Here is a 14,988-nt window from a genome sequence, read left to right as displayed (position 1 = left end):
CTATTATTGCTCTAATTATATTATCGCTCTAATTCTATCATTGCTCTAATTTTATTACTGCTCTAACTCTTAACCCACCCTTATTTCCTATTATTTTATTCTAACTCTTAACCCACTCTTAGTTCCTTCTATCCTAATCTCTTACTTCTATCTCTTACCTCCATCTCTTACCCTGGCCATGCTGTGATAATTGTGTAGCTGTCACGTGGTAGTATTTATTTATGTGCTGACTTGGTCCCTGTGGTATATCTAGTTAAAGAGCACCTTTAATACACTACATTCATTTAGCACGTCAATAATGAAACTCCTAGGACATGGTATATTCTCCAGCCTTATATTTTCCGCATATAGTAATCTCTCTCGGTGATATCTGTAATACCCTCAGTTATCTACTTTACTCTTTAATATTCAGTATTGTCCGAACTCATGGCCACAGTATATCTGCTCTTTCCGGATGTAATGCCGCCGTCGGGCGTATTAGTAGGTTATTATCATAAATTTGTACATAATTATTGATAATAGCTTTATAAAAAGTACACCATATTTAAATATAAGCAGTGTTCATAGTCGTGGCAGGGGGGTTTGGAACACCAAGTGCTGGGTGGGCGGAAGAGCTTGGACACAGAGTAACGGCGGCAATCGTAGACATAGAGTAGGTAGGAACTAACGAGGTCTGAGTAACTGTTTGAGTTTTGGTGTAGGTATGCGTAGAGTAGGAGGTACTATAGAATGGAATGAAAAAAATGGTACGTGTCGCCACCACCCACTTAGCGACCAGAGTTTGGAAGTAGGTATTTTCCTGAAATAACACGGTTTTATATGTGAAAGCTGAAATCTGGACCTTATCAACCGCGGTACATCCATTGGTCTGAACGGAAGTTCTGGTCTGTGTTACGACGCTTGGAGAAGGCGGTATACCTTTACAACTGTTCCAGACCACACACTTGGTGAACGCTGGATAAGTCAAAGCGATACATTCCGCATTCATGGAACCGAGGATACATTTCACGCTGCTAACTGGGTTCAACCAGAAAAGGGAAGACCCCAAAATAATAGTCTTGGAAGTATCCCCACCTTTGAAGCTCAGAGTAAAGCCGATTAAGGAATCGAAACAGTTATACCCGCTCAGAAGATCCACACCAAGTACCACTGGATAGGTGACGGTGTCGTTATAGGAAAGGATAAAGGCACCCTGTTCGGTATTGACGGTAACGCTGATAGCGGAAAACGTACTAACGAGGGAGGTTAAACAAGAGACATCAAAATCGGTAGCCCCTAACGGACTATCAAAGCTGAAGTACCATTGGACAATGTACTTGTAGTTTCTAACCCCAGTTCCTAAAAGGGTGATGCCGTTGGTTGAATCGGCATAGAATTCCGCCGTGGCATGCCAGGCACTCGCACCCTGACCACCAGAAGTAATATAGGAACTACAGAGGTTGGATGGGACGGAGTTGGTGAGACTGGTAGAAACAGTGGTGGTACGTACAGCAGCCGTGGCTACCTGAAGTAAAAATGGAATTAATAACAATGGAGAGAACTTCATAATGGTTTTGATAATATTTGAAGCAAGTATTTAAACTAACTGGGGTCATTAATCGTCTTATATAGTGCCCAATTTAAATCCATGGGAGAGCTGTTATAAGGTCATCTTTTCTACTAACCCAAGGCTCAACCAATGAGCGCGCTGTCTAACGCCAAGAAATTAATACAAATTCACTAAGCGGAAGTCTCCGTCTAGAGCTTTTAATATACGATTAGTTATAAACCATGGACTTGGTTAATCCTTGTCAGGGAGGAAAATCACCTGTTGGGCAAAGTCTAGAAGTATAGTTTTAGGTTTTGAATGGTTTTAGTTTCACAAGATACATTTTCAATCTAAGTTTGAACTATGTTAGTTTTTCACAAAGCCTGGATGAACTGAAGAGGTTTGTGCTTCATCTTGTGGTAATCTATTTTTCATTTGAAATTGCCACATTCATATTAATGTGTACCCATAAATGATGGCATGATGTTTTATACAATTGGATACGTTCTCTCTAAACTATGAACTCTGTAGATTAAGGAAAAGGAGTATATCCGTACTGCATATCCGTATAGACTAAATTAATATTGCCCTCCGTGCATCTCTCCCTGCATCCCATATCGATGTGGCAGCGGTTAGTATTCAAAGCCCTCTTCATATCTTGTCTCTTATTAACTTATAGATATCTCTGTTGGAAAATCATGACTGAATCTCGGAAACAAAGATACACCGTATAGTCCTATCTCGAGTGAAGTATTGTATCCCTTGCCCTGTACTCAACTCCTTTAATATAATCTCAGAATTACCTTAAGTTTTGATAACTATTATTTCACAAGGTGTGCAAATCTCATATGAACATCAACTAGTCGTTTGACGTATTACTAAACATTTATTCTCGTATTAATCCCTGTTCACACCTTCATACGCATAAATTGGAACTTTAATTTCCCGGAGACAACCGGAAGCTTGTTCCGTGACCGCACTAACGTAAAGTCTGAAAATAAGCGCCACTGCTGATGCTTTTGGCCTTTTTTCCATTTCTTGCGCCTCCTTTATACTTGCTCTTAGAACTCGTACAGCAGCACATTCATATTCACTTTGCTAGACTTAGCAAACTAGTTACTTAGTTCTGCATGCTAACGGAACATAAATATACACGGCCCATGCTGAGCATTGCTCTTAAAATCTCAGGGTTTAAAGTTTAAATTTATTTATAATTGCATATCTGTCAATGTCAACGTGGTTTCAATCACTAAGTAAATGCATGAATATAGTACACAAATACGCAGGAGTTTGAGTTCTTGCTTCGTATTAAACTTATAGGGTGATATCCCTGCATACTGGTTATATTTTTGGTGAGACTTCCGTATTCTAACCCTTCACATTGCTTTTTTTTCTCTTGTCACCGTGGGAATAGTATAATTTATCAAGCAATGTTTTTGGAGAATTTGGTAAACAATGCTTTGCAGCAGTAATTAGTCTTGTATATGCTATAAAGAACCATCATAGAAATTGAGACCAGTGTAACGCAAAAATATCCAGATTTACAAAGTAGCAACAATGTAGATTAGAATGTACAGGTCATAAAAACCCTGCATCGCTCAATTTATGATCCTTGGAAGCAACCGAGAGTAATAAACCGAGCACAGATTGCATTGCCATGACGTAGCCTATACGTATAAGCCCATCTGGTATATTTGTTATATCCAAAATTTTATAATCCGGTCCGTAAAATTATCTATTAATACCGCATGGAACACTCTATTTAGCTCGCTCAATCGGTAAGGCTACCCGTACTATCCATATCTCTTAGCTGGCTAGTTGTTGCGCGCATAACCTGGCTCGCATACTTGTGGGGATATTGGATATGCATGGCAGTGCATATATCCCTGCATTGTACTGCTGATCTTCAGCACTTACCCAATCTTTCTGATGACCCCTGTGCCTCGAGAGGCCCAAGCCTCTAGAGGAGCCAGTAATGAGGGCATTCTTGCCAGTAAAGTTGATTGGTGCAGACATGATGTAGGAATAGGGTTTGTGACTGAATGATTATATATAGATGAGTCATACTCAGGGAGGGTATTATAGCTTTATATAACAATGAAAAACCTCCACATCTTTGTCCTAATTTTAGTACGCAGGCATTTTTGCTTAGAAATAAGGATGATAAACATACAAATATTTGCAAATAATAGATGACAAATTCAAACTACAACCACTTTTGTGAAATTTCCAACTCGTACCACGTAGTATGTGTGCGCTATGGATACTGCTGCATATAGTGTACACTGCAGACGTTCTTCGGCTCTGTCGGATCCTCCTAATCCGAACTTTCGGCTCTGCAGAACTCTCCTCTTCCGAATTTTCGGCTCGGCTGAATTTTTCTTACCCGAATTTTCGTCTCAACCGAATTCTCCTCATCCGGAGCGACATGGCTATCATTTTTAGTTACCTAGGAGTACCTACTGGACGAACCATATTCCATTTTCGGCTCAAATGTTTTGAAAAATCGCCGAGCTAGAGATTTACCTTTAAATTCTTTGATAACTTTTCTAGTGGCAGACTCTTAAGGTAAACTTTATTTTTCCGCCATCACAGGAAGTATGACAGTGTTCATCGGTCAAGCTCGTATGGTATATTAGCCTCCTACGTCTTTCAATACTAGGCATACCGATATATTAAAAACCAAAGTCCGTTTGCTTCCATGTGTGAATAATTCGTACTCCAAGCTGTATAAGTTCATACGCGTTCTGTCTTTTCGATAGGTTTAATTGCCGGTGTATTTTTTTAATACCCTTCAATATATTATAAAAAAACGATTATATTGTCCAGGTTGCAAATGTTCTCAAGATTATTTCATTTATCATACCCACCGCTTCAAGTTTCTTGTTGACGTCAAAGCTTCTAAATAAAGCCTCCCTAGGCCGATGTGTTTTAAAATAGTCAGGTGTGATAGATACCATACGGAACTGCCATATTACTCTTGAACACGGAATACTGAACCAACACTTTCAGAGTGATCACTCCGACATCCAAATCGATCATTTCGGGCAAGTAGAAGTTCATTCGCAATTCATATCCCAAACTCCCTCTCGGATATCGAAATAGTGTACCCTGTACCATTTAACTAGATGGATGTCGGCGATCGTTATCTCCTAACATCCGATGAGCGGAAATCCTGGAATCGTATCTGCCTCGGCATATAGGGTCACTGACTACCCTTTTCTTGTGCATATCTAACAGATGAAAGGTATTTTTTAGATAGCTAGCGGTATCCACCAATATTGCTTCGTTCATCCATGTCACTACTTCATCTGATTATCTCTACTCTAATACCTCATATTTATTTTATCTGACCTTGTTTTCTCAAATATTCATTCACTTTGATAAACTTCTTCGCCCTGAGTAGAACTACAGAGGTGACTGCATATAAGCTATCTTTGTAGTTTACTATTTAACAATCATACCAGGTCTATCCCCACAAATATCGCCTCGTCCTTACAGATTACTAAATACTATTTCATTACTCTAATAATTTATCCCCAGCTTATCCAGCTTGTTGGGCCCCGTGCCCCGATAGAACCGCAGAGGCAAGTACCTGTATATAGCTCCTTCGCTTGTGCAGCTACGACAGTATAACTGCGCAAGCTGTATTTGGTAACCGAATATGCTAGTCCGGAAATTCCTACTTCTCCCATCTTTCCTTATGCATAAAATCTTTCATAGTTCTCCAGTTTAGGAAAAACGGGCTCTTTTACCCGATTGGTATTCCATAGTCACTAAACGTCTCTTTGTATTACATGTTTATTGTACTGGACTATCATGCTGTGTCTAGTTGGTATTCTATTAATATAACAGAATAATATATAGGTCCAGTAAATCGATGAATAACTTAATGATAAGGAGAGGCTACTAGTGGGATTGGCCTGCATCGTCAGAATTGGGAGTTACACGCAATGAGTGTCGAATCGGTATACAAATATCATTCACTTTCTAATTTATTCCTCTCCTGTATATATCTATAACTGGTCTAATATAAATATAGCTAGTTAGGCTAAAAAAGTTCGACTTTATTGAAGTAAAATCTACAATCAATTATACAAGCAATCCAGATGTACGATAAAACAGTTGAGAGCTGAAAAGGCGCAGCCATAAAAGGTTACATCACCAACCAGTGGCTTTTTCAGGTCGGTAACCGATTAGCCGTTTAGTGTCTACCGTTATTTTGGCAATTGTGGCAAGGTTTTGGTGGACAAGGCTTTCCGTGGATAATCTTGTGGAGAGTACTGAGCAAAAGGAGGCCCGGTTTAGCAACGGCCTCTGGTAAAGCTTCTGGTATAGCAACGGCGGCTGGGGCGGCAAGCGGAGCAGCAATAACAGAGGAGGCCAAGGTGGCGGTGAGAATAGCGAGAGCAGATAACTTCATTGTCGAATATTGTTTTTGAATACAAAGATAAAATAAGAAATATAATGCTGCGGGAATTCCATCTTTTTATACACTTTTTCGTAGAGTGTCTCAATTCATTATGGTCAATTTCTTGGCTTATCCTATATTAGCATTTGTTTAGTCGTTGATTAACTCCTTATTTCTCTGGGATAGTCGCAACTAAACCTCTTGGCTTGTAATACAAATGTATATACCCGTTCTTTTTGAATCATGGCCAAGACCTCTATACATATACTTCCAAATTCTGCTCTGCCAGTACCCCTTTCGGTACTAGCAATGTCTCTTATAAATCATGAGTATTACTTTATTTAGGAAGATTTAAGTTCGCTGTATGAGGCATTTGTCACCATATGCAAGTAACATGTATGACTTACCGCTACGATGTCTTGCCTTGGAATGTGGGTTTTAGGAATTCTTGGCATAGTTGTGGTATATTCTGTGGCCAATTAAATAGCTGAGATCATGGATTAAAATTAATAAAATATTTAGTCTGTGACAAACATGCAATAGCCATGTACAAGGCTGCTCAGTTTAGTTCTCACAGGGGTGGTCTAGGCTCGGTTGTTATAGTTGCATGCATGGCCTCGAAAGTGATATCCGAAAAAAAAAGTCTAGGCGAAAAGTGGAGAACACCTCTATTAGTCAATTTGCAATGGTAAGATAAACGGAATCGGAGATGGTACCCACCTCGTTTGCATGTTTTGGATTTTTAAGCACATAAGCTGCATCTTGGAACGAGAACTATGGCGTACCTCTACTCCAGTTTGGTCGATTTAATTGAATATGAAACTACTAAATGATACATGTAACTTTGAATGTTAAGATGCATTGTTATACATCTCAATCTATAAGTGAATCTGGATTTTTGCGATGTCACAAAGCTAGTACAGTTAATCGGAGATGAAACGGTTTTCCGAGAGGTACCTGACATACCGAAGTCCCTGTACAGGCCGTCTAAAATGGCCTTAGAATATTGCATATATAACGGTAAGGCCTTAGTTTTATTATCACATTCCTGAAGTTTTCTGTAAGGAAAGAAAATGGCCCCATGTGGTATGAAAATCCCTGCATATGGCTTGCGTCAGGCGGGCCCTTAATGCGCCGTATATTGTTTAAGTTTAACGCTCTATTGTTAAGAACCCTCAGGATAACCCCAGAAGGATATAGTCTCAAAACATTGCATAATTGTCGTAATTTCATGTCCGTAGGAGAATCAGAGCTGCTAACTCTGGTGATTAGCTCCTGACTATAATTGCCGCGTCTATTTTCCTCACAGGTCGTGTCGGTTAGTCGAGGGACGTAACTAGGTAGATAGTTTTAAGGCCAGTACCAGATCAATTATCTCTATTCTATAGTTCCTAACTGCTGCTATATGATACGATTTGTGGTGGTCACCGATAGTTTTGCGAAGACTCGTTCTTCCTTGTGTCATTTAACCAGGTATATTATCATACCTCCTATCGAACTATAGTCCATATAACTATCTATAATTGGACATTTTGGTGCCATATATTCATATATTATATTTATATATATATATATTTGTTTGTTTGTGAACATTCAGGCATAGTTCGAATATTTATTCACCTTAGTAGACCTGCTTTGAGTTAAACTGTCAAGATAAGTGCCTGCATATAAACCATATATGCAACTCACTTCGAGGCCACCACAACAAGCGTAACTCCACTAATATTACTTCATTTACGTTAACTACCACATATCTGTGTGACTTACTATGACACGCACTAGTATTTCATGGAGATTCTTCTGCTAAGTGCATATATTGGCTAGGACAGCGATCTACTACGGTCTTGGGAATGCAGGATTATCTGGTATATTTGGAGACATTCAAGGGATGCGAAACGCATGGAGTGGCTACATCCCTCACACAGACTAAGCCCCTTACACCAACTAGAAAGATCTCTCGCACAAAATTGGCCTCTCAAGACATCTGATGCATGATCTCAGCGTACCCAGAGTGATACTACTTGGTAATATCACACAATACATTCTTCCTGTACCCTGATCCTATATACTTCAGGGTATCTCCACCGCACAGAAACAAGCCAACCCCTAATCTCTTTCACGATCACCTTCTTCAATCCACTACCATGGATCTACAAAGAGTCTTCCCTTTTTAGTAATTCCTTTTCTTTGGAAATTTCCGAAAAGATTATTTCCCACCTATCACTTTCCACATTCACTGAATTGATGAAATAGGACAATGTCAGCTTTGCTTTGATAGCTCAGAGACGCTACTACTCGAATGTTAAATTAGATATTGACAACCCGCCAAATGAAGATGACTACTCCCATATAGATTATGAGGATCTCAGCATGAAGATTTCAGAATTTGAAGCATTAGTAAGCAGCGATACGTTCGAACACCTTACCATCATGGTAAAGATCGATATTGCTGATTTTACATTTCTCCACAAAGTGTTCACTATGGCGTCTTCGATTGTTACCAATGTTATTCTAAAGCTTGAATCGGGTCCGAATGAGTATATAACATTCATCTGGGATTGGTTGCCATTGCTGCCTCTGGTGCAGACGTGCATCCGAGAAATATTCGTTTATTAACCTATTATCGATCTGGAAATGCCACCTTTATCCTCCAACTTGCGCATGCTTGCCTTCCTATATAACTATGACCATTGAGACGAGAGTGATAATGCCATTGCTCTTAGTATTGCTTTTTCACCTAATCTTCAAGAATTTATTTCGAAAATTTCCTGGGGATCGATGTTAGTATATGTCAACCTCTCTTCAGCCTTGCAAAAATTGGAGCCAGAGTATGACATGGGCTTTTATGCTTAGGTCTTCAACAAGTCAAAATTTCCCAATTTGAAATCTTTGAAACTAAAATTTACGCGCCACATGCCAGAGACATACGAGCAATTTGAATTCCCTTCGCTGTTGGAAAGTTTAAAACTTGTATTGCTAAACATTACCAACCTCGAACGACAGAAATTACCGCTGGGGTTACAGAAGTTATCCATCACTTTGTGTTCGTTGAAAAAGTTTCGTGTGGACACTTCTGATTGCTTTAGAGAATTGGTATTGGGGGGTACGTGTCTTAAGTCATCAGGGATTCGCATACTCAAGTTTCCACCTAGCTTGTTTTCCTTACTGGTCAAAAATTCTCGATTAACATTTTTATACTCCGTCAACTCATTACCGGGATCTTTAGAAATCCTCAATCTCCGTGTTAATTATCTTGGTCGTTTAAATGAAACATATGAAGATGCAGACACTGTCATGCCATGCTAAATTCAGTTCCCCAAGAGCCTCCAGATGCTTAAACTCGAGGAGGACAGTTCGTTGTTCACCCAGTACTCGCCAAGAATCCTTGTTTTCACTCCAAATTTGATGAATTTGAATCTCTATGGAACGGATATAGACTCAGTTGAAGATTTTTATCTTCCATCAGGATTGACCTCCTTAGACTTAGGATTCAATCGTCAAGAAAGGTTTTCCAAAAAACTATCTAAAAGTACCAAATCCTTAGACCTTGGGCCAAACTAATTGACTAAATTGGAGAACTTCCACCTTCCAGTGAATTGTACTGAGTTTAGGCTCTCAAAGAATCCTCTTCAAAAGCTCCAAATATCCAATGCACATGATCCAGATTTGAAACTCCAAGATTTTCGTTTAAGCAGCGTTGCCATTACCACCCTTTGTGATATATCTCCCTCCCCCTAATGGTTTAATAACTTTTCAATAAGCAATAAAAACATTAACTACTTATCAGGAATCCTATTTCCGACGGGACTAATCAGCTTGTATGCATATACTATCCCGATAACTTCATTGAAGGGCGTTTAGTTTCCGCCGCACTTGGAAGAGTTACGTCTCCGGAAGAATCAAATATCCAGCTTGGTCAATGTCCATTTTCCGGACAATCTACTAAAGTTGGAACTTGATGATAATATATTTACGTCAATTTATTTCATTGAGCTTCCTCCAAGATTGAAAGGGTTGGAATTTGCAAGGAACGCGATTGGCGCCATCAATGAGTTGTAGTTGCCTGAATCCTTTGAGAGATTGAACTTCGCGGACCAAAAGTATGATATTCCACCTAATTGTGTTTCTGCACAAAGAAACTCATCAATGAGTTTCAATACCTCTGGAAAGGAAGGCTTGTCGAGTTTTACTGGGTTAACCGAGCTTTCGTCGCGATTATGTAACTTGAATCTACTGAAAAAAAGCTTATCTGAACAGGTTGTTCAATGCTTGGAATTCCCAGCCAGATTGAAATTTTTATATAGTAGTGATAATACGTTCAACGGCTATAATCTATGGAAAACAGAGATCGAGCTAACGCACCCTGGGATGTATATCTAGTGAATTGGAGTTATCTTAGGACAAATTGACCGCCATTTTGCATTTGTTGAGATCTAATGATTAATTAATTCTACCTGGCTGTCTTTTTACCTCTGTGGATATACTAAAGAAATAGTTCAATGAATAGAGAAAGGGAGAGAGTGGCGTAGGGAGAATAATTTCTAGTGTGAAAAGCATAATGGAAAGTTATATATTACAACCGATTTATTTAAATGGAAAGTACATTAGAAGCTGATTAAGTGACAGCTTAGAACCGAAGTAAACATGAAGTCACACTATAAAACAAAAAAAACTGCAATGGAGCAAGTAATTACCAAGATATTAATCACATGAATCGATTTTCTAACCAGAACCGCTTTAGTACGCCCAGTAGGTAATAGACATATCCAAGTTCGGTGAACGGTAAATATTACTCATAGATAGGTTTCTTAATGCATAATATACCACCAAACTCACATATATTTTGATTCACTCTGTTCTACCCCTGCCCTGGTGGAACTGTTGAAATATGGTTCTGTATATAGCTTCCACTACTTATAATACTGTTTAGTACATAGCTACGCATACTGCACCTGAACTACATTCACTTGTTTGGTACCTTCTACTCTTTCAACCGTATCCTACGTACGTCCCACCTGCATGCAGTTCTTCTGATTAGGAATAATATATTTATTAACCTATTTATAAACTTATACTCAACAATATATCATTAATACTATTCTGACATATTCAACCCTTCAACGACTGGAGAAAGATGTTCGATGTCACTAGATTCACATTTGCGATGCAGCGGGTATATGCACAATAACAGAGAAACACACTTTAAGCATACAGTACATCCATACTCGAATTAAAAGTTTCATGTTATATAATAATATATAAAGTGATTCCTGGGGTTTAGCTAGGAGACATGGATTGGTCTTAACACGAATTCACCCATGTGGTAAGTGTGACATACTCTGTAGATAAGGAATAGCTTGGGACTTCAGGCTGAGAACTTGAAGTGGCTGGAGCTGGGTCGGAAGAGTTTGAGGTAGCAGGCGCTGGATCGGAAGAGTTTGAAGTAACTGGCGCTGGGTCGGAAGAGTTTGAAGCCGTGGATGCTGGATCAGAAGAGCTTGAAGCGGCAGATGTTGGATTGGAAGAGCTTGAAGCAGCAGATGTTGGATCGGAAGAGGTTGAAGTGGAAGAACTTGGATCGGAGGAGCTTGAAGCAGAAGAACTTGGATCGGAGGAGCTTGAAGTAGAGGATGAAAGGTTGGAAGAGCTTGGATCGGAAGAGCTTGAATCTGAAGAGCTTGGAGAGCTTGAAGAGCTTGGAGAAGCGGAAGAACTTGGACACAGAGTAACAGCGGTAATCAACGATGTAGAAACTGTACCAACTAGCGCAGTTTGAGTGACTGTTTGGGTTTGAGTATTCGTGAGTGTAGAGTAGAAGGTACCATATCGTGGAATTAAGAGAATGGTAGTTGTAGCTGACGTCCACGTGCTGGTCAGGGTAATCGTATAGGTATTTGTCTCAAAGAACGTAGTGCTATAAGTGTAAGCTGATTGAAGTACTTTATCAACTACCGTACACCCATTGGACTGAACAGAAGTTATGGTTGCCGTTATAACGCTAGGAGGTGGAGTTGTGCCCGTACACTGGCCCCAGGTCATACAGTTACCGAAAACTGGGTATCCCAAGGCGACACAGTTCGAAGTGATTGAACTGAGAGTACAAGTCAAGCCGTTGATTGGGTTGAGCCAAAAAGCTGCGGACCCCAAAATAACGGTCTGGGGACTTGGCCCACCTGTAAATGACAGAGTGTAGCCGATCAAGGAATTGAAACAGTTGAGCCCATTTGTAAGATCCACACCGAGCACAATTGGATAGGTGACAGTGTCGTTATAAGAAAGAATAAAACCACCCTGAGTAGGGTTAACAACCACATTAAGAGTAGTGAGCAAAGAAACAGCGGCAGTCAATGTACTGATATCAAACCCAGTGGCATCTAACGGGTTGTCGAAGGTGAAGAACCACTGCACGATGTACTTGTAGCTCCTTACTCCGGTTCCTAAGATGGCAACGTCATTGGTCGAAGCAGCATAGAAATCGGCGGTAGCTTGCCAGGCAGACAGACCCAGACCACCAGAAGTAACATACGAATTACAAAGGTTGGATGGAGATGGGTTGGTGAGACTGGTGGTGACAGTAGTAATGCTAATGGCGGCAGTGGCTACCTGGAACAAGAAGGGAACCAAAAACAACGGAGAGAGTTTCATGGTGTTGATAATGTTGATGTTATTTAAGAAGGACTTCTAAATTAACTGGGGGCATTGTTTTTCTTATATAGCACTTGGTTTACTACCGTGAGAGGTGATTTAAAGATCGTCATTACTGTCCCTTCAAGGCTCAACCAGTGCATACTCAGCGCCTGCAGAGGAAAACTTAATCTCATAGGGATAATAAGGGTCTTAAGCAACAGGGTTCATTAGAATACCAGTTATGGATCAGGAACTTTGCTAATCCCTGTTGGGCAGGATGCCTCCTGTGTAGGATCTACAGCTAGTTTCTGTCGGTCATTGGTACCACAAGATACGTCTCTGATCTAGATTTCAACAGTACTGATTTATCTCAACAGTGCCTAATTTCTTGTAATCTAGAAAGGCTTGAAATGAAGGATCTCATATTTCTCCATCTTTTATGTGGTAACTGATTCCAAGTGGCCATAGTGTCCATGTATAAGCTTAACAGGGATAATCGGTTTTAGCACCGTGCAGAGAATGTACCACTATATGATCTTATGTGCATATGCAGTGATGCATCTCCGTTTAGTGACAGACTATCTTAGGCGAGATTAATAAGCGACCCTTCTGCTTAACGATACTTCCAGGTATGTCGTTTAGCGGTTTGGAGGTGCTAAATATACGGCCACCTTGTAGCTCTGTTTCCAAATTCAAGGTGGTTGGTATAGGACTGATAGCTTATAACCATTGCCATACGAGGATAGTGGGGTTGTTTAATGTAAGAGGTAAAGATTGGCGTTGTAGGTCAACGGATCGGCGGTATGCGCTTTACACTGGGTGGGTGGATTTGGTGTAACCTCTTGAGCCCCAGCGAAACAAAAAGCAAGCACATACACGAGGATCAGATTGGGAAAGCGGAAGAATCCCTCACAAAGTGTTATACTGAGATGTACTAATAAGCACTTACACATTAACTGGTCTTGGAACGTTGGCTACCTATTCCAACATGACAGGAGATGTAGTCCGTACCAAGTCTGAAACAACGACCCCGGGAAAAAATACCTGGACTCTACCGTGAATTATCACACCACGCACACATATACCCACTAAATAGTAACATAGCCTTGATCTACAACATTGGGTGCTTCCTTTTAACATCATGAATCCTGTACACTAATAAAAGGAGTATGTCTGCACAACTACAGCACCTGTACGCCAAGGAAAGGAGTATATCTGCGCATCTACTACAGCACCTGTATAAGCAATGCTAGCAATGTCACACTTTTGGTATGTCTCTCTGCGCCCGATATTGATGCGGTACCGGTTAAGATTCTAGGCTCTTGTTTTTGGTCTTTTGTTCGCTTATTATTCTTGAGAAAATGACAAGGCAGACCCTAGCTATCAGGACACACTATGTAGTCATGTCTCGAGTGAGCCACGGTATCGTTTATCCTGTATTAGACTCCACTAACTGACTCTTTGAGTCCCTTCAGAGTCCAGTGAACTCTACCCCACGAGGCATACTCGTCTGACATGCAGACCCCAACTAGCCGTTTGACGCACTCTGAAAATTCCGTATCTCGTATTAATCCCTGTTCAAGCCTTTAAATGCACGGTTTAGATTTTTTTTTCCAGGGTTAACCAGAATCTCGTTCCGCGCTTGCGTTAGCATAATAAATTTAGATGATATCGCTGATCGTTTTCGGCGCATTCTCTATTGTCATGCCACTGCACAAGTCCCTCGAGACCGTGCAACACCATATTCCCGTCCGGCTCATTATCACAGGTTTTGTCTGGTAAACCAAGTAGCCAAACTTTGTATGTTAATGAAACATATACATAGTTCGTGCTAAGCTCAATTCATACACTTGCAGAGCTACAGACATGAGATGGTCTATTTATAACCGTATGCACGCAAATCTCACAGAACGATCGTTTCAGCCACTAGGCACGCATATGAACACGCACAATTTTAGGCGTATATACAGGCGCATGAATATGAGCAGGAGTCTGGATTCCTGACTCAGTACAGGGCCATATATAATGGCTTACCGCTACCCTTTAGAATAAAATACCAGGGCTAGGATGCATGATTATGGTGGCGCCGCATTAGGGTGCACTGATCCGCCCTTATTACCGGGAAAAGATCCTGGATGTACCTAAACATCAATGCAGTTCTACTGCTTGAGGGGTTGAATCAGTGACAGCGCATGTGATTACCATCGTCCAGCTGTAGCGTTATTTTCAATTTCGCAGAAGCCTAAATAGCTCAAATGATTCGCGAATAATTTTGAAATTTGCTACTCTAACTATCGGAAGCTATATGGATTAGTGGCACTTGATATTCATACACAGGTTGTTGGGAACTACGGTTGAACCCCCACGTACATGTGTCATATGTTAAAATTAGGTTCAAGTTGGAATTCTAAGACAGGCCTCC

At 40.4% G+C, this 14,988-nt stretch overlaps 3 protein-coding genes across 3 annotated transcripts; all 3 read right to left on the bottom strand.

Annotated features, from left to right (window-relative positions):
• Positions 1-304: 304 nt before the first annotated feature.
• On the bottom strand, positions 305-1,687 carry BABINDRAFT_159706 (uncharacterized protein). Its single transcript, XM_019127833.1, has one exon. The coding sequence runs from the start codon at positions 1,544-1,546 to the stop codon at positions 545-547; it is 1,002 nt and encodes a 333-aa protein (XP_018988602.1). The 5' UTR covers positions 1,547-1,687; the 3' UTR covers positions 305-544.
• A 3,943-nt stretch (positions 1,688-5,630) lies between these two features.
• On the bottom strand, positions 5,631-5,956 carry BABINDRAFT_159705 (uncharacterized protein). Its single transcript, XM_019127832.1, has one exon. It carries the CDS (start codon positions 5,949-5,951, stop codon positions 5,733-5,735), a length of 219 nt encoding a protein of 72 aa, XP_018988601.1. The 5' UTR covers positions 5,952-5,956; the 3' UTR covers positions 5,631-5,732.
• Positions 5,957-11,163: 5,207 nt separating this feature from the next.
• BABINDRAFT_82861 (uncharacterized protein) lies at positions 11,164-12,776 on the bottom strand. Its single transcript, XM_019132773.1, has one exon. It carries the CDS (start codon positions 12,582-12,584, stop codon positions 11,241-11,243), a length of 1,344 nt encoding a protein of 447 aa, XP_018988600.1. The 5' UTR covers positions 12,585-12,776; the 3' UTR covers positions 11,164-11,240.
• Positions 12,777-14,988: the final 2,212 nt, after the last annotated feature.

Source organism: Babjeviella inositovora (assembly GCF_001661335.1).
Source record: "Babjeviella inositovora NRRL Y-12698 unplaced genomic scaffold BABINscaffold_1, whole genome shotgun sequence".
NCBI lineage: Eukaryota > Fungi > Ascomycota > Pichiomycetes > Serinales > Babjeviella > Babjeviella inositovora.
This window is presented reverse-complemented; position numbering and strand designations above follow the sequence as displayed.